Below are 19,769 nucleotides of genomic sequence, written 5' to 3' on the forward strand. Positions count from 1 at the left end.
GAATACAAGTAAAGAAATGGAATCTAAATAGAAATTTGGTTTATACTTTAAATGTTATAATTAGACTGCAGATTTTTATGTATTTATGCATTTATATATCCCTAATTTGTTTATGATAGGAGTACTCTTCCAGATATTTTTACATCTTTGAACATGATCCACACATACATTTTTATACTTTTAAATTTCCTATAATTATGCATAATTTATACATATAAACATTAAAAGTCTAGTTATGGTTTTCAAAGAATCAAGTTATACTTAATTTTCTCATTTGTTGATAAAAGAAAAAATATCATCTTAAAAAAATAATTAGGAAAATATATTCCCTAATCGAACTACCAAAGTTTACTATGTATCTAATAAAAATATCCAGAACTTGAAAACATCGATTTTCTTTTCATTCTTTTACCCCATGATTAAGAAAAGTAACGTTCAAAAGGAGCAATTAGGTAGAGAAGGTTTGCGCGACACATGCTAAGGGCAGTTTTTCACAAGACGCCTAAGTGGTCGACCGTACTTGGACATTCTCGCGAGTAAGTATATATGTACGTGGACCTTCGATACTTGTCAAAGCAAACAAACGTCCGCTTCATACTTTTTTCCTTTGGCCTCGTATACACATTTGATACGCGTGTTCACGTTGACATACACTTATACAAACATATACCCACGCGTGATTGTTCGGTCGCGATGCTGTTTCGAAAATATTCCCACGTAAGAAAGGCTTTTTCTTTTCTTCTTAGTTCTTTTCGTTACATCTTCATTTGTCAAATCACCAAACAGTGGTAGTAAAAAGTAGAAGGGGAAATGCAAGTAGAGGGCGATGATAATGGAAGTGGGAAGAAGGTTAGGTTTTCGTGTTCGGTCGAGTATCAATGAAATTAGTTTGAGAGGAATCGATAACGGGAGTGTTGTATATATATAAAATTATTGAAATTCCAATCTTTCATATAATAAATTTCGGTTGCATCTAGTTAATTCTTTTAATGATTACCTCATTATTTCATTTATAGATAAAAAATAAGAAAAATATAATATATACATAAATCTTTATCCGACAAAATAGCAAAAATAATATTGAAAGAACAATGTAATGTTCCCGGTTGATCTTAATCTCTTTTTATTTCTGACTGATGCGAGAATTGGAAATCTTCCTTCCCCATTTCTCCTATAATTTTCCCATCTCGTGTGTTTTTTCCCTGGGTCATTCATTTCCTCACTATACATATACATATGTGCATATGTATGTATTAAATTTTGTATAATATGCAAAAATATACAAAATAACCGAAATTATAGTACCAGTTTAACATTTAGTAGATGAATTAAATTCCTACATAGGTAACACTCTTTTAATTGTAAATATCCGCAATCTAATAATAATATATACGGATCCGTGCATATGTATACAAGGTCCCTTTCGTACTATACGAATCGTACATGGTCTCAGTAGCACAGCAGGGGCTTCATGGTAAGGTTTTGACAAGGAAGCAACGATCTCTTTGCTGCTACCGAGAATAACCGAGTTCCTTAGGTACTGCGGAGTGTTTATATCGTCGATTCGGGCCACGGAGGTGTTCTGCGCTTCATCAACCGAAGAGTTTACAAAGCGGTACCGATTCACCTCCTCGTGTTTAACACCTTCTACCGGGAAAGCATGTGCCTCTTTGTTCTCCAAAAAAGTATCTACTTCTGCCTTTGCTTTTTTCATTTTGTTGTTTTTTATTTACACATTGAGTTTCTAGAATATTTTCATTTCATTGCGCTCTGCGATGACCTAGTATGTAGATGTTACAGAACGACAATAAACTCGAAGCTCAATACTGACAGACTGATCGATGATTATTTATTGGAATGAACGTCGAGTGGTGCTATATAATCATAGAGATATGAAGATAGAAGCACACAAATCGTACGTATGTAAATGAATACAATATGAGGATAGAAAGAGAATGCTCCATAGAAGCCCCTTCTGCCCTTGTCCGATTAGGCATGCACACTGCCGCCGCTTGTTGATCAGTGTCACACTTACATATTTATGATATGAATGTGCATGCGTTACTAGACAAGGACACAAAAGATCTCTAACAGCGTAACAGAATAACATAATCCATTGCATGCTATGATTGGTATACGGATGATATCACTCACATGTTCGTATCATCGCTCACAGAATGAGGATAATTAGCCATAAAAAAATAAGTCCAGTACCTAGAATAAATTTCATCATTCAACCTAACCTTCACAGTTCTACAAATTGGTTTGAATTTTTAAAAATATTTGATTCTGGGTATTCAATTTCTTAATATCATTCAATTTATGAAACATATCCGATATTTTTAGTATAATTTTGTGTTTTCATTTAAATATCAACGTGGAATTCGTCCATTAATTGGCTTCCTCTTATGCGTGGTTCGATTGATCGAGGACAACAGATTTACAATATACAAAGTCGACAATGTTGTCACTATGCAGTTATCGATGAAGCTAAATACCGTATCGTTGTCAGATAAAAGTGGTGCAAATATTTAGTCTTGATTAATCGCGGCGCGTCTACTTGTTTATTTGATACTCAGAAAAATAATCTGCTGTGGAATGGTACTGAATGACAAACATGTCAAGGATGATTAAAGATCATTTATTATAAACCAATGAAAATTAATATACTGTACGCAACTCTCTCAAACTATACTTGCATGATTTTCTCCTAGAAACGAAGGACAGATGTTGTATGGATGTAGGGGAATCTTCTTTCCTTTCAATAGATGTATCAGCAACACGCTCAAATTAAGAAGCTGAACGTGGATCAAGTACCGGCGCCAGAAAATCCAAGAAATTTGAAACCGTCGCCGAGGAACAATGCTTTCTCAGCATGTAACTAAGGAAAACATATCTTTCAGACAAGTCAAGACCTCAACACAAGAGCCAGGGGAAGATCTATTTGACTGAGATTGAGAGCTCTTCCTCTGTTTACAAGCTAGACTTGGGATTGTTTCCGTTTAATTCTTACTACTTAATATTTACATATTTACTATTATATAATTTTAAAACATATAAAATGTACGGGGGGGGGGAGAAAGAATACCCGAGAGCTTAAGTTACTAGATACCCTATTTATTACTAGTGACTTTTTACTTTTTATACATTGTTAAAGATAATCTATACAAAAGTTTACAAGCATCTTAAATCAATTGACTTGCTTAGATCTAACGAAAGAATGATATCACTTAAATTCTTTAACTGATAAAAACTGTATGAAATTTTGATTTTCGATGAAATATCTGATATCCAAACTTTTTTTTCTTTTTCCTTCAATTTTTTTCGGATTTTTCCTTCAATGAAGAATAAAATGTTAAAGGTTAACGCAGAATAAAATGTGAAAGGATAACGAGGTTGACGTAAATTATTATCGACCAAGAAATAAGATACTCCTATTTACAGGCAGACCTATACTCGCAGACGCGTATTTACAAACAATCGCTTGTATTTTACAATAGACTTATCGACGCTTTCTGCGTTCAAATAAAAGTAATGCCCTATTTTTTATTGAGATTTAGCAAGTTCTGCTCGTAACAGAAATTCCAGAAATCATCAAAAGTGCGAATCTGTTAAAAAAAGTCTTTTAGAAAGAGAAAAGGAAAAGTAAAGGGACTAAAAGAACGATTTCGATTTTTCACCCGCTTATATACACTCATACACATACACAATACTTAGCGTAATTTTTACACTAACCTTATCTCGCAGCTATGTGAATAAATTAATCTTATTTTATACCGCAACATTTCGTCGATGATGTAAAATGAAAGAGTAACGAATATTTTTCTTCTTACTATTTATGTTCCACGAAATACTTGATAGCTGTCTAGGAAAAGTTGAGAATAATCGAAGTTTCCTGGCTAGCCACCAACATTGATCTAACTTCAATTTGTTCGGTTTCTCGATAACGACGGAAGAACAGAAGCCATAAAGTGTCAGAAATAGATAGATTGGGAATCGATGATCTTATTGCATCTGGTTGGTAGGCGATTCCTGCTTCAATTCGAGGGCCCACATATGCTGCGGCCAACCAGTTCGGCCTTTGCTTTTCGATGATTCCTCAGACCCGAGGCCTGATGCCTGGTGTAAATACGACTCGTTCTGCAATGAAAAATTGAATACATACAAAATACGTCTATTATAAAATATTTATATTCTCTAGATTTAAATATTATTTATATTTTTTTTATTGTCGCATATACATATTTATGTTTTTATACCTCATATTTTTTATTTAAACTTTAATATATACAGAATATAAATATTTTATAACTATGTTTTATATCGTTGTCTATTATTACATTTAATATTTATTACTTTACAATTGTAATCTTTGCTTACATTTATACTTTTATGTAAATTCTAGTTACCTAAAGTTTGAAATTTATATGGTAGATATGGCAGATCAATTGAAGATTGAAACAAAGAAAGTTCTCTTTGGGTGGCGAGGAATTACAGAAAACAGGAGAAACCACGAAACTACAGGGTGGTCCAATAGTCATCTTCGAAATTTAAGTTACGGAAACGATCTAAGCTATAATATATAGTCGAAGAACCTTTGATACCTGGTGATCTAACCGCAATCCAGTTTATTCACCACTTCACAAAAATTCTTTTCTTCTCGTTCGTTAAATTTTTAGTCGATTCTGTCGAATTTTAAACGTACCAATCACTTGTCTGTCTAACTAAACATTTTACGTATGACATATTACAATTCTATATTGCCAATTCCACTTATCATTAATTAATTCAAAGAATCGATATTAAAATGATATTTGAAATATACAGGAATATAAAATTCGTATGGAATCATACTGGAAGCATTCTGAGCGAAATAAATTTTAATCTCCAACATCTCTGATTAGGCTGTTTGACATCTCTAACGGGAATGGTTACTAAACATCCATTTAATCAAAGGAATAGTCAGTTCTGTGTACAGCTAAAATTTGTCAAGATTATACTAAATTTCTCATTTTCAAATAAACAGAACAAGTTACATGGATGAAAATTTATTTGTTGCCTGGCATCGATAAACTTATTTTGTCACAATGCGGAAAACAAGTATGTTATATGCTGAATTGAGAATATTCGTTTCGATGGCACGTGAACACGATGAGATTTTTCTCCTCTGTCTTTCTTCATCTAAAAGTTTTAGTATGACAAGTTTAAGGTCGAGTTCTCAGGCGTCGACGAACGACGTCCAATTAAAGAGAACGATGTTTATTCGAAGGCAACGCTTACGAAAGTGTTCCAGGAGATTTAAAGGAAAGTAGACGAAGGGCATAAATTCGTAGTTGAAGTGCATACCGCCGATTTTCGCTGTGGAAGTACGCTCGAGGACCCTTTCAGAGTATTTTCAAATTTAGACATCAGAATATGATTATTTTCTTGATTTTGAAGTTTTCCAAAAGAGATTTAAATTATTGATGATGTGTATTTATTTATCGCTTTCTACAATCTGAGATGTTTAGGTCATAGAACGAGACCTATTTATTATTACAGGATGAAAAAATATTTATATTTCCATACTTCAAATGTAGAAACGGATATTAACAAGCAAGATTTTCAACAAAATGGTAACGCTGTCTTATTAACAAATACGTAAATAAGTATGTCGCAGAGATAAACAAATGGATAGTAGACGAAATAGTCTATTGATTATAACATAATAAACCAATATTTTCTCACGTTATTATATCGAATATGAAACACGTGAATATAACCTGTCTCGACTTGTCTGAATCTGCCTATATGGGATATCAAATTCGCTGCTACTTGATAGTACAGTAACTTGCTAAAAAATAGTCTATCATGCAATACGATACATTCTGCGTATGATAATATTTATATTGGAAATTTGTCTTCCGCTATATTGTTTTAAGACAAGTTTCAGCATGTCTAGAGCACATTACTATGTCTAAACAATACTCCTTTACGACAATCAATCAAAATACAAAAACTTCGCGATAAAATAAAACTGGCCTTCATTTTCACGATCGAAGCTTCCAAGTGTGAATTTTCTAGAGACTCTGACGTTTTGTTAGTAGTACAGTTAATTTTATCAGAATTCGGTTGACACGATTGAACGTATTTTCACCCGGAAGTTTCGATTCTATTAAAGAGGCAGCTACGATATTTATATAAATTATATTTGTTGGGAGAGGAAAAAAGATATAACCTTCACATTAAAAAGTGCAGAAGTTCATTATTACAAATAATAGCTGACAGCGAATTTATAGCATGAATGTATATAATTTGATTTTTGTCGGTTTACTCAAACTGCTAGAAAGTAGAGCTGCTTCCTTATCGTAGCCTTTTAAATTCTAATTGCACCGTGAAAGCTGGAAATTTCTAAAAACTAACCTGATTTGCCTGAGCCGTCTTGTTCCTTCTGCCATTAGATAAAATTTCAGCGCGAAAGGTCTGCGGCTCTTCTCCTTCGTCGCTTTCCAATACCGCCATCAGGTATCCAATATACGAAGCTGCCAACCTCAACGTTTTAATCTTCGATAGTTTCGTATCCGCCGGCACATTGGGTATACAGTCACGAAGATCGGCAAACGCATTGTTAATACTTTGTGTGCGTCTTCTTTCTTTCTTATTCGCTGTATTCCTTCGTTTAGGCCTAACGACAACTCCGCCGTCTCTAGTTCCTTGTCTGAGATGTTGTTGAAGCGATCCATCAACTTGATTCATCGAAGAAACTGTCGAATAATCGCCGTCTCTTCTGTGATTTTGTTGTTGATGATGATGGTGATGATGTAGGTGATGATGTGAAATATCTTGTTGAGGTGGGTAAGGCAAATTGGGATAGTGTTGACTGATAGAAGGGTGTGGATATTGTTGCAGGGATGAGTAGCTTGGTTCTTGGACGCCGATCTCTTCGATCAGGGGAGGCGTCGAGGCGGTGGGACTTCCGGCGCCAGAACTACCCCCGGAGATCCCGGAATCCGCGCCCCAGTACGTCGATTGGCTATCCGCGTCGGGCACGTTCAGCGGTCCTACAGAAGAGAAATGGAGAATTTTATATATCGAATGGCGAAGTGTGCAACAGTTTTTACTATATTTTGTTTTAGATTTTAATTATTATCTCGTTTAGGGAATATCGTTTTATTATTATGCTACAATTGCGAATGCGTTTAGTGGATTTATACCATTTTTTGTGGCGCTTTTTATTTCAGCGATTTCTTTTTCTTATTCATTTATTTATCGTGTTACTTTACTATTATATCAATTATCTTTTGCAACGCCTGCGTTATTCATTAATCTATTCTTTGAAAGTTTTGTAAGATAATATAATATAAATGTGAATAACGAAATAGTTATTGAATGTTAATATGAAGATACTTTCTTAGACTTTAAAGATCTTCCTAATTGTACTATTTTCTTTCTAATAATTAAAGCTTCTGAATTATCAATCCCATTACAATCTGAAGATTACTTAATATTCTACAAGCAAAATTCTCCGTGTTTCACTAAAAAAAATTGAACGACTCAAAATTTTGGAAATTTAGTCTATCTATATTTAGAAGTCATCTCATTTCGAAGCAAACACACGTATGCAAGTGGTATTCGAAACTATTTCATTTTGCGTAATGAAATTTGTTTTCTACATTCTTTCAGTTTTAAAAGTACTCTTTAGTCTTTTTGTAGGCAAATCGCATAGCGATGCTATAAAATTCTGATACGATTCTCTTTATGATTCCCAGATAATAAACCGTAAACTAACATATTAATAAAAGCTACAAGTAGATAAAAAAAATGAATATCTATAGAATAGAACTTACCATATGGTAATTGCGTGACGTAATTGTAGGGTTGATGCCATTGCGGATAATAATCCGGCTGCGCCTCGTAACCCCCGAGCATCATTGTAACTTCTTTTCCTTCACTTCCTTTCCTCGCACTGTCACAATAACTTCACCAATAAAAATCTCACTAGCGATCAGCGAATCAATCGCGTACAAAGTGGAGTCTGATTTTTTTAAATCTTTTTAACCCTGATTTAATTCTTCCATCAATCGCAATTCTTCTACAACAGATCGTTCTTGAAATCGACTCCGAACAATTTTCTGAAAATCTTCGTTCGTTGAGAACTTACACAAAATTGTAGAGAGATTACACAAAATTTCCAAGCCCAATTATCTAAACGAAAATGTAATTTCTCTTGTAAGAACTCTTGTAATTTCTCTTCCTTAACAACCCGAAACGATTGAGAAATCGGTTGGAATATTTCTTATCCGAAGGAAGGCATGAGGGATGCGACGAAAGATGCCGCGTTTCACTGGTCACGAGGTCACTGCGTTTCCGGATGCGGTCCAAGTGCCACTGAGAAAAGAACGCCGAATTCGGAGGTCGCCTCGAGTGGCTGGGTTATTCCGTTTGGTACTCGAGCACGACGCTGGTGGGTGTACACGCAGACTCCAGAGGGAGAGAGTCGAAGCTTGTGGAGAGGAATCAAAGGGCGGAGCTCGAGCTGGTTTACGCCCATGCAGCGCATATCGTTCGATTCAATTAAGAAATTGAACTGAACGGGGAATCAGCCAACACCGGAGTGCATGATTTATATAAATAGTGAACGCAGAGGATCCGATATATACCATGGATCTGAGATATATTGGACACGCTATAGTAATCTTCCTTTTCTTTGTTTTCCTTGTTTTTCCCTTAGTGGATGGTGATGGTGGTGGAATCTTGAAATATAATAAAATATAATTAATTATAATAATAAAATATTTTTGAATTGATAATTTTTGTTAGAACTTGCTAGAAGACACTTAATACTTGTTAATGATTTTTTCTTCAAATGAATTTAACATTCAGTTCTATTTGTTTATCCCCCTTTCTCTGGTCATGCCATTTCATTTTCTTCTTCCCCATGCAATAAGTAAGTTTCATCTATTCGCAAAGGATTGTGGTTTTATATTATACGTATTAGACAGGTTTTGTAGTATTTATATAAATGTGGATACTGCTTATGCGATAACTTAACTTTCATTACGATTAGAGTTTCGACCAATGATGACTGCCTCTGTGTCACATTGCTAAATTCAAGAACAAGAGGATCATGGAACTATTCGTGAACATGCCTTAAATCTATAATTAAACGTCAAAGAAAATTGGGTGCATCCGTCTTGAATAAATACACTTCCACGAATTTCATCCAAGAGCGTCCTATTTTAAAATTCGTTGGCGCACTTTTAATCCGCAGTGTCGGAGCAATACCAGGGTGGGGGATGCTCGAGTGGCTTTCGATAAAGGGTTGTCGTAATTAGCGGCAAAAAGGACTGAAAATAGTAGTGGTCAGCGCACGATCCTCCTCCACAGCTTGGAGCTACTTTAAGTGGCTTTATCTGTCTTTTTCCCAGGGCCGATGCTTCTCCGGATGGCAAAAAGCCCCCTCTGTCAGTGTGCGTTACCGTCAACGCGTCGTCGCTCCACTTTTTTACCGATTCTTGCTCGCGCGACTCAATGTCGAATAAATTAACATACTTATCTATAGTTTGAAGCTACGCCCAATGTTATCTGAGGGATTAAAAGTGGATTTAACTTTATTTCCAGGGCAATGTCTCGATTGGTTCGAATGGAAGAAAATAAGAGAAGGGTCTTTGACATTTATCTATCTTGTTTGTTATTGAGATTCTGATTTACCTTTTTATGCGCAATATTATCCTTGATACTTACTTTCTGTGCAGTGAACTAATCATTCTTCTATATTCTACATCATCAAACTTCCTTTTTTCCCTTTTCGATTTCTGGCGAAGGCTATATTACATGTTCTGACGATAGATTTCACACGTCTGACAGTCGACTAGTTCAAAGTGAAGTTTACGACGATAAAGATGATTTAAAGGCAATTTTCTGAGAACCAGGTCTTTTTCGGTCACCCTTCATTCCCTGGTCAAAAGGAGAATCTTCGGTCGGTATTTCTTGAAATGCGACACCGTTCGAATTTTTATTAACCCAGATCAGGGATTGCGTCCCCTTGACAACGAGCTACTGTGAATGTCGGCCTGGAACGAACAAAAAGGGTTTGTTTATTATTCCAACAGCCAAGAGTAACCTTTCCTTCGGCTACCACTCGTTCATTACCAATCAAAGTCTCCGTTGTCTTCATCCTTTCCATTTGTTATATAGGATACGTATATTATTATATACGTATATTTATATATTGTCGTATATTATTATATAGTATATTTAGTCTCCCATTAATTAAATCGAAACAATTTGAAATTAATGAAATAAAAATGTCTATTTCTTCTACGCCTTGTAGAACCGTTACTTTCTTCTAAATCCGTTCCAAAATTCATGTTTCCCTAAAAATACAACTCGTTAGTATTTTTTATAACACATTACTATCTTAGATATTTATAATTTGAGATATTTTCAATTTTCAAAAATTTGAATAAAAATTCTACGTTTCACAAATTTATTTTTCTTCATTACGATATATAGCATATTTTGATTTTAATATGAATACGGTATGAATGAACTGTGTATTAGAAGGGTCGCTTGTAATATTCGGTACTTTCCTTAAAAAAAAAAAGACCATAAAGAAAAAGGAAGGGATATCTTTGGTATGCTTACCGATGGCCCGTTCACGGTTTAAAGGGCTACCGGATTTTCATGAATGAACCCAGCGAGCGGACGTAGCAAGAGGAAAAGGCAACCGGTTTTAAGGATCGTCTACCAGTTTATGATATACAGAGGACACGTGTACGCGATCCCAGTGTTTATGTTTTCAATTTGTGACACCGGAACGGATCCGAAATCTGGCATGATTGTGGATCTCTTTAAACAAGTCATCCTGGCCTAACGATCGTAACTAATTTGTATTCTTTCTTGACCCTCCACCCTAGAAGATTTCTCATTTTCTTGGAATTTCTTTCTGTAAAGTTGGTGAAAGTATGTTAAAGATATAATTTCGTTATAATTGTGCAAGATAATTTTGTATATTATTTTTTGTTGTAATATTGCATCTTTGCAGGTTTTGTGTCAATTATTTTGTGAAATTTTTAAGGAAAAATTTGCAAGATGTAAACTGAACTATCTAATGTTTGGAAGTATACAAATTCAAAAGCGGAAAATCGAAAATTTAAAAATATGAAAGCAGTAATTATGAAGTTTGAAATTTTGAAAGCGGAAATTTGGAAGTTTAATTTTGAAAATTTTTGAAATGTGATAATTCGAAAACTGGATAAATCTATTTTAAAACTGCAGCCACTAAATAAACTGAAATCCAGACTATACAGGAAATTGAAATGCTGATTGATTTCAATATTCTAACCTTTAACTTCTTTCTCTATTTCTGTATTTATCGTATATTTTGCGAGTTTTTCTTAGAATACTAATTTAAAACATGTATATAGATGTATAGATTAATGGAATACATTCGGCAGTACACAATAGGGGATACGGCAGATACATTAAAAAGTCTGCATAAATCAGGCTGAATTAATAAACACGTTCCAGTCTACAAGAATTAGCCAAAACGAAGTTACTGAATAATTCTTTCCTATACATTTCACAGAACAATAAAATTCCTCTGCTCTTTTAAAAATGATTTTACCTATATAACTTCTCGATTGAATACAATAATTTCGTGATATAATAATAAGGTAATTAGAATAAGACGCTACATTGTCTGCTATTTCTCATATTAACATCAATTAATCAACGCTTCAATTATCCTGCAATATTCATAAAAAATCGAAATTTTCACACGTATCCGCATAATTATTTAATTACTCAATTACTCAATCAATCAGGATCTATTACCAAGTTTTATTTTCGGTTTTCCGTGGCTGATCCGTAACGCTCGATAGTTTGTCTGTCTTCGTCCTTCCTATAGGAGCTCCATTAATACTCGGTAACGCAATAAACTATATTTAGGGGGCGGCATGGCGTACACGTAGTATGATTTGATATCTCCTGAAACGCCACATGGCCCCTCTGAATTTCTCTCTTCCTCTCCGCAACTGCTGTCTTAACCTTATTCTTTCTCGCTTCCTTTTTTCATCTTCCCTTTCATTCTACCTCTTTCTGTTCGATCTTTCATTTCTTTCCTTTTCTTTCTGTTGGTAGCTCACCATTTATATAGCCGTGTAAGTCGTGCTCCTCTCTGAAAGATTAACTTTTAATGACCATCGATCTCTTTATAAATCTCTCTAAAATTTCTTGCCACTTTTTTGCGGATTGGTCGAAGTTCCTTCTGAAGCGATGATTAGGTTAGGTGAATAAAGATTGGCAAAGTGACATAAGTATATAAATTAAGTGGATGGAACTAGTTTCATTTGTTTACAATTGAGGTTAGGACACTCTCACTTTTTTTTTCTTTTTTTTTAAATAAAAGCTTGTCATATTGAATATGTCATTGTGAATTTTGTGAATTAATCAAAGATTATTCTTAAGAAGCAATGACGAATCGAGAATTGATGTCTGTTTTGGAAAGTTGCACGGGAAGTGCGATCGTCAGGGGAAAAATGAAGAAAGATGGGAAGAGGAACCACGTGTCATCGCGAGAAAAATAAATAAATTTCTGTTGCTGCGTTACCGACAGAGCGCAGAACACCGTGGTTCAACTCTTTGTTTACGTCTGCTGGCGTTTTCCGAAAAAATAGCCTACTTAACGACGGAAATAATAATTAGTAGACCGGGCCGTTCCAGAAACTCGAAGCCACGAGACTGGCACGCGTTTCGCGCGGAAAAAATTGTCCCCTAAATGGGTCACTTCATTATGTCAACATCAGAGTGACGAAATTTTAATGAAATTAGGAAATTATCGTTATTGTTATTGAACAGTTACAAGATTAAGCATGTATACTTTGGTTGTTATTGTATTATGTATATTTATCAGACTCTGTTTAAAAATGACTCGATTAGATATTCGTTCATCGTTGTCCTGAAATATTAAAAGAATGCAATAAAATACAACAAAACCATACATGGTTTTTCTCATATGTTTACCTCACTCTCAATTTCAAAGATCCAAAACCAGCCACCGTTATCCTAAGCTAACTAACCATGATACTTCTAATCAACATTCTACCTCTCAATTCTCGTTATCGCCGGAAGTCACTTAAACCTTGATACATATATCTATTTAAGTAATAATCGCGACAGCTCCACTCGTGAAGGGTAAAAGAAAAAAAAATTGAAGGAGCGTGCGTCGCATGGTTGAGAAGAAGAAGTGGGGACTAGCAGCTTCCAACCACGGAGTGGCAGGGTCTCGTATCAGTCCCGTGGGTGCGTGGTCGTCCAATTCGGTGTCTGCTACTCGACACAGGGGTGTAAAAGTGGCGAGGGGACACACGCACCGCACCGAAACGACGCGCCGTCGGCTTTTGCGTTGCTGGAACGCAATCCAGAACACCTTCTTCTAATCACCCTCTAATCGCTCCTACCTATATTTGTGGGAAACCGCACCACACACCATCTACATAGGCGCCACCTTGTGATTTGTGAATATACTTGAGTTGTCCCTTCCGATAAGTCATTCCTTTTTTATTGTATTTTTTCTTGCCTTTCGATTCTATGGTCTTGAAAAGAGGTGGGATGGTTTTATTTGAAGATTATAGGGAAAGATATTGTCTTGAGTGTTGTTCCCTTCCAAATCTGAGGAGAACATACATTAGGCTGATTAACGCTCTTTATATGTAAATTTTATAACTAGACTGCAAATGTTTATGTAAATTTATATGCCAGAATATGCCAGAGGAAATTAAATTTGAATGAAAGTTTCACCCCATAAATTGTTTTACGTATTTTTGTACATTATGTGTATCCTTTGTGTTTTTTCAGTTTTAAATATTTCATAAATGCATGAACATTCGTAGTTTATGGTTGATCCGCAGATCTGGTTGATTAATGACTTAGTACTTAGTGTGTATCTAGTATAGATTGTCATATCTTCTATTCCCTGATTAAATTAATATATACTTGTATTTTGCGGTTCCATTACTTGTATTACTTCCAAGAATAGAAAAGAGTTGATTTGAAGAAATTGTCCCGGAAAAGTGTGGCTCTAAGGAAAGGCGTGGTAATCGGCCGCCTAGCATCAAAGAGAAGAAATTAGTCGTGTTCAGAAGTGGTCGGTCGATCGCGCGGCATTTCCCTTTGACAACATCTCGGGGTCTGTCAAGAAGTTTCTGCGACCAGACTGGCAGCCAGCCACTCGACCAATCACTTTCTCCCCTATCCCCTAGAAGAAGAAACAAAAATAAAAAAATAATATAAGGAAAAAACGAACATAGTAAGCGTTTAGGAAGAATTCCGGAAAAGAACAGAGCTGCGAATAGATATGTTTTAATAGTCAATTTGGAAATTAAAAAATTTAAAGTTTTATAAAATTAAAAAATTTAGACACTTGGATCGAGCTTAGAGAATATTTTTTAAGAATTCAAAAATTGATTTGGAAATTTACAAATTTGGAATTTATTTCAGGCAATTATTTGGTATTTCAGGCAATAATACTCATAACAATATATGTACCTAATTAGAAATTATGCGCTGTTGATAACTGTAACTAATTATTTAAGCATGGATACCATGTCTGGCAACAATCGAGGATAAAACCAGATGTCTTCTGTTATCACTAATAATTTATTTCAGTTTTTCTCTCCAACTTTTCCGAACTTTGTCGTACATGTATGTGTAGGTTTACGAGCCTGACTCATTCGATTAACATTCTTCGATAATGTAGCTTTTGATCCGTGCAGCCACTTAATGACTCATACTTGTGTAATACATCGTTTCATTTAAAAGCATTATACATACTTTTGAAGTTTTTCGAAAAAACAATCACGGAATTGTTGGACGATTGATATATTAAAGATTGATGATTGTTTCTAAAAATATTTTTAGTTGTGATTAAATGGGGCTATTAAAGCGATATTTATTTTGTTTTGTTAATTTGTTTTAATTAGATATTAATTGATGCGACATGTCGGAACAGCACGTGTGACTGTAGAGCAAGGAAACAGGTGCCAGGTTACGTATTTATGCCACAGGTTATCCCTAGGGATAGCTACCGTTTAGGGTGAATCTCTTTGACGTTACAGGATATTCTAACCTCTATGGTCGAAACATCGAAAATACTGCAATTAATTCTGTCATGCCGGAAATCGTGGGCATTAAAGTTGAAAAATCTTGGTTTTCACATGTTCCCCGGGTTATTGATTACGTGTATACCCCTCCGTAAGAAATTAAAAGTTAAATGATATTTTGCATATTTCTGGATTTCTTACTGAAAGTAAAATATTACTGATGACAATTGACTTTAATTATTATTAGGGATAAATATTAATGATAGTTACAAAATATATAATGAAATATTATAAATATTAAATAAATAAATATAAATAATAAAATATGTAATGTAATAATGAAATATTTGGAAATTAAGTTATCAAATTAACCCTAACCTACATTCATCTATTCTTCATTCGTATTAAACTGTATAATTCCATTAACAGAAATTCATTTGATTACATTACTCGATTCTTATTACTTGATTTTGTTGATTACATATTTCCGATTAACATTTCACTATTTGTTATCTACAAAACAGAAAAAATAAAGATTAGTAAATGACAAGTCTAAACAACAATATTTCAATTATCTTGTACTCGACAATAAAAAACGGGATTGATCAATGTCGAGCACGCCATTTTGGTACTAATGGGTGAAGAAGAGTCGAAAAGAGCCGCTGAAGAAGACGAAGAAGAAGCTTGTCAAGAAGGGAAAGAAGTCGCCGGTTACGCCCTCGTTTCAAATTACTTGGCGATGAGATCGGCAGCGGCAATGGGCGTCGATCGGTAGGATCTCTTACATGAAACTCGATACAGATCTTTTTTCTAACGACTAAATGCTTGGCGAACTTTTTATTCAAAACCTTTTACTGCTTATTCATTTTTCTATTGTTGAGTTGCCGAATTTGAAATATAGCAAAGACATGTGTATTGGACCCAGCTATCTCTTTCACCTATAATTTGTCAGTTTACTTATATATTCTATTTGACAAAAATTGGGATTATGCAAGAGAATTCAGATCTTGCTTTTATTAATCACTTCGCAAGGAAATTATGGAACAGAAGAAGAATGGAAATGTTTAGAAAACTATTGAGGAAATTGGAGCAGAGGATAAGTTTCTCACGTGGTCCTCAAAATGGTATCTACATATATTGGGACATAATAGCTGAAGTTGACCTTGGAATTTCTCTGGCGCCAGTCTCTTACTATGGATTTCGTAGAAAATTTACGAGTTTTCCTCGAGTTTCGTACACCGTAAGAAAAGAAGAGAAAATAATCGTTGACGTAGGTAAAAGTCTCGTCCCTCATGTGCAACCACTTGAGCTTTTTTACGTGCCTCTTCATATTTCACACTCGAACCTCCGATTCGTCTTCCTTCTTACTTTATCTTCTTTCTTCTTCCGCGAACCTTTTCACGACCTGTAGGTCCCTTTGCGAAACTTATTTTTGTTTCATTGAAATGTCTCCTTTTCTTTTTTAAGTAGAATATAATAATAATAATTTTAAAAAAATTATTGCATTGCTATAAATAAAACGATAATGAAAGAGGTATGTTATCGGATATAGTTTTTAAGAAAAGTTGTAATTCATTTTTAGTCTGATAAAGGAAGACCATAATTTGGATGATTGCTTTTTAAATGAAACAAGGATATAAAATTTGTGACAGGATGAATATAAATAAGATATAGTTAAATTAATAAGACAAAAAAAAATATTTCTTAATATTGAAAATTTTTAATCGTTATGAGGTCTTGACTGTTAGAAATAGTCAAATTATCCTAATTTCTCTAATTTTTAAGAAAATTATTTTTTTCTTTTTTTAAGTCTACCTTCAAATTTATTTCATCAATTAATACATCTACAGATTTTTACAATAATGCAGATGAATTGTTGCATTCTTACCACGCATCGACATTACTCTTTCTATCCTTCATTTCTTTATTAGTTTTATCATGCATTCATTACTCATTGTTCGCAGATTTTTCCAAAAGGAGGATGTACATAGATGCCAGATATTAAGCCGTTTTTTTTTTTATTTAATTCTTTACACCCACAATTTGTCCAGTTTGGATATTTGGTAGAATTTTGTTAAGCCAAGTTATGTTTCCTGTTTGCCCAGGAAGTTCGATGGTCAATTACAAAGACAGAACAGATTTATTGTATTCTAACCTAACCTTTAGGGTCATAGATGCGGTCTCAGTGAGCTCAGCATTATGCGCCCTCGAGCTTCGGGTTACCATTTGTTGCGCAGATTGTCTTTCCTTGGTGGCGCGTGACACAGGTTAAGCTGTCTTGAAGAAGACAGTTTTCTTTCATTTCTTTGGTTTCCTTAACTCAACGAAGGAGGTCGGCGCCAGTCTCATCACGGGATCCCGTCGATATCGCAGAAAGAGACACAGTTTCTTTAAATATAGGGATCGGTGTCCAGGAAATTGGAGACTGTCTAACTCACAATGTGAAAAACGTTGGTCTGGAATTCGACTTTATGTCTTTGAAACTTGAAACACCAAACGGAAGTTAGATATACAAGATTTACTTTACACTACGACTTCTTAAACTGAAAAAAAATTTTTTTTTTATTTGGTAGACTATTTACAATCAATTCTCGTTGAGAATTATAATTAAATTCTTTTGTTACTGTAACTTGGATTATAAGAGTTTACAGTATGTTTGATTCTAGGAAACTGAAAAATTGAGAAAGAAAAAGCATCTTCCTTTTTCTTTTACTTAGATAACTCGGAAAGAATATTTTTTCTTCTTTTCGTTCAATCACTTAATTTACTTAATTCTATCCTCTGCATCATAAGGTTGGTAACATAATCTATCATTACGCATTAATAAGATAATATGTAGTTTATCTTGTTGTACATCTTATTCTAGTTACCTTATCATTGCATCATTAATCATCGTATTACTGTAATTCTAGAGACTCTAGACATTTATTAGCATCTGATCAAAATTCTAATCTGAATTTAATATAGAAAGAAGATAAAAAAATATTTGTAGTAATTTTATTATAAAATCTTGTTAATTTAAAAACTGAAAAACGAATTACATCAAATATCATACATGCAGACGATAAGAATAAAGAAATAGAATACTGTATACATAACAATTCCTAAAACTGTTTCTATATCATTCTATACCAACCTAACCCCAAAAATTCTCGATACTCGTAACTACCGTGTTTCAAAGCTTCTTTCTTATTTTACCAGTTCATTGTGCATGCTAACAAAGCGTGGAAAGAACGGTTGAATGCTGTGTATGGAAACTAGTATCGAAACCAGACTATATTGGCAGGGACATAAATGACGTTTACGAGAAGAATAGAGGGGACAAATGTTTCGCCGTTGCGTTAGTTCATTGCGGAAAAACGATGGGCCGTCGCAGATGTCGACCACACGTGGATGACGGTCCAGCACTGAAATCCGCTCCCTGTATTTCTCACAACGGGGCGTCTACCGTTTCCACCGACTACGAGAACCTAACCCCAATTTACGCAATCACGAATCACGCCTGCCATCCACTCCTCCGCACTCCGTAATAACTAAATGCATTCCATTCTACATAGGGGTTGTGCTGGCGGTTGGATATGATACTATCAATGTAGATGGCTCTATTGTTGATGGACTGTATTAATTAGATTATTGGCGAAGGACTGTAACACATTAACAGCTGGCATGGCGAAATTATAATTTCTATAGATTAATGGATTCTTTTATCTCATCTTAAGATAATTGAACTAATATTAATGTATATTTAGTAACCTAAATTTAACCTAGCTTAGTAAATGCATGCGTAAATACTTATGTATAACCTAAAAAGAAAGAAGAACATTTCTTAAGAGCTTTCCTCTCTTCCTTATGGAAGTTGTGAGGCTTCTTCAATTGCCTACCCAAGTTGTTAATCATCTGCAAAGCACGCAGATGCCTTTTTAAATACTTGACCGAAAATATGGGGTTGATTTTCCCACGGAAGGACGAACGTCCCAAGGGCGCTTTAAGCACGTGTTGCAAGTGCACTTGCAACCCTTGGAACGTTTTCTGTTAATGATGTCATCAAATTCCCACATATTCATTGTCGCTTAACCAATATATACATATATTTCATAACAATTCTAATAACCCTCTTTTGACTCAATTTTCATTGTATTACTCGATGATGAAAATCGGCTTATCTTTTATTATACAAATCTCTGAAATATACATTCTAAATGCACATTCTATAATAAATTTTATTTTTCTTTGTAAAAATTTAATGTATTTAAGTACAAAGAAGAATAAAAAAAAATTGATTTCTCAAAAGGACGGATTTTCTACATTGCAAGTCGTAAGGTATCAATTTCTTCCACGGATAAAACAAGCAGTTCATTCTCTTCTCGGCTTACTTGTTACTTCTCGTGGATCGCGTTAGAAAAATGAAAAGAATGTGTTCGTATAGAAAACGTTAAGCGAGGTAAAAGCATCAGTTGAAGACTTAGACCTAAGTAAACAGTGACACGAACTGAGGCTAATGTTGCAGTAACTAGAAATTATCCTGACCTATTTTCCTGTTATTTTATCGTCCTAATATCATAGATTATATTTACGTATTTGTATATCATAAAATAATTCAAACAATTTAGGAAATATTGAAAAGGAAAAATGAAGAATAATTGTATTATACATTAAATAATTCATCTTTTTTTCTTCATAAACAAT

The 19,769-nt window shown here is 34.3% G+C and overlaps 1 protein-coding gene and 1 long non-coding RNA gene across 2 annotated transcripts; both read right to left on the reverse strand.

Moving 5' to 3' along the window:
• Window positions 1-3,096: 3,096 nt before the first annotated feature.
• Window positions 3,097-13,158, reverse strand: LOC112212815. The gene is made up of 2 exons (XR_002946644.2): window positions 13,124-13,158; window positions 3,097-3,296 (listed from the first exon to the last, which is right to left on the reverse strand). It is a non-coding gene; the product is annotated as an uncharacterized LOC112212815 (long non-coding RNA).
• On the reverse strand, window positions 3,419-8,416 carry LOC100740604 (heart- and neural crest derivatives-expressed protein 1-like). The gene is made up of 3 exons (XM_003484841.4): window positions 7,827-8,416; window positions 6,403-7,040; window positions 3,419-4,140 (listed from the first exon to the last, which is right to left on the reverse strand). The coding sequence occupies exons 1-3, from the start codon at window positions 7,909-7,911 to the stop codon at window positions 4,006-4,008; spliced, it is 858 nt and encodes a 285-aa protein (XP_003484889.1). The 5' UTR covers window positions 7,912-8,416; the 3' UTR covers window positions 3,419-4,005.
• Window positions 13,159-19,769: the final 6,611 nt, after the last annotated feature.

Source organism: Bombus impatiens, unplaced genomic scaffold (genome assembly GCF_000188095.3).
Source record: "Bombus impatiens unplaced genomic scaffold, BIMP_2.2 scf_0023, whole genome shotgun sequence".
NCBI classification, from domain to species: domain Eukaryota; kingdom Metazoa; phylum Arthropoda; class Insecta; order Hymenoptera; family Apidae; genus Bombus; species Bombus impatiens.

What these genes read in the sequence shown, in the direction of transcription:
- LOC100740604 (XM_003484841.4), bottom strand. Translation starts at nt 7,911, where the DNA reads ATGATGCTCGGGGGTTACGAGGCGCAGCCGGATTATTATCCGCAATGG. An exon ending in CGTCACGCAATTACCATATG is followed by an intron (nt 7,041 to 7,826) that starts GTAAGTTCTATT and finishes TCTCTTCTGTAG; the next exon opens with GACCGCTGAACGTGCCCGAC. An exon ending in AGACGGCTCAGGCAAATCAG is followed by an intron (nt 4,141 to 6,402) that starts GTTAGTTTTTAG and finishes TTTTCATTGCAG; the next exon opens with AACGAGTCGTATTTACACCA.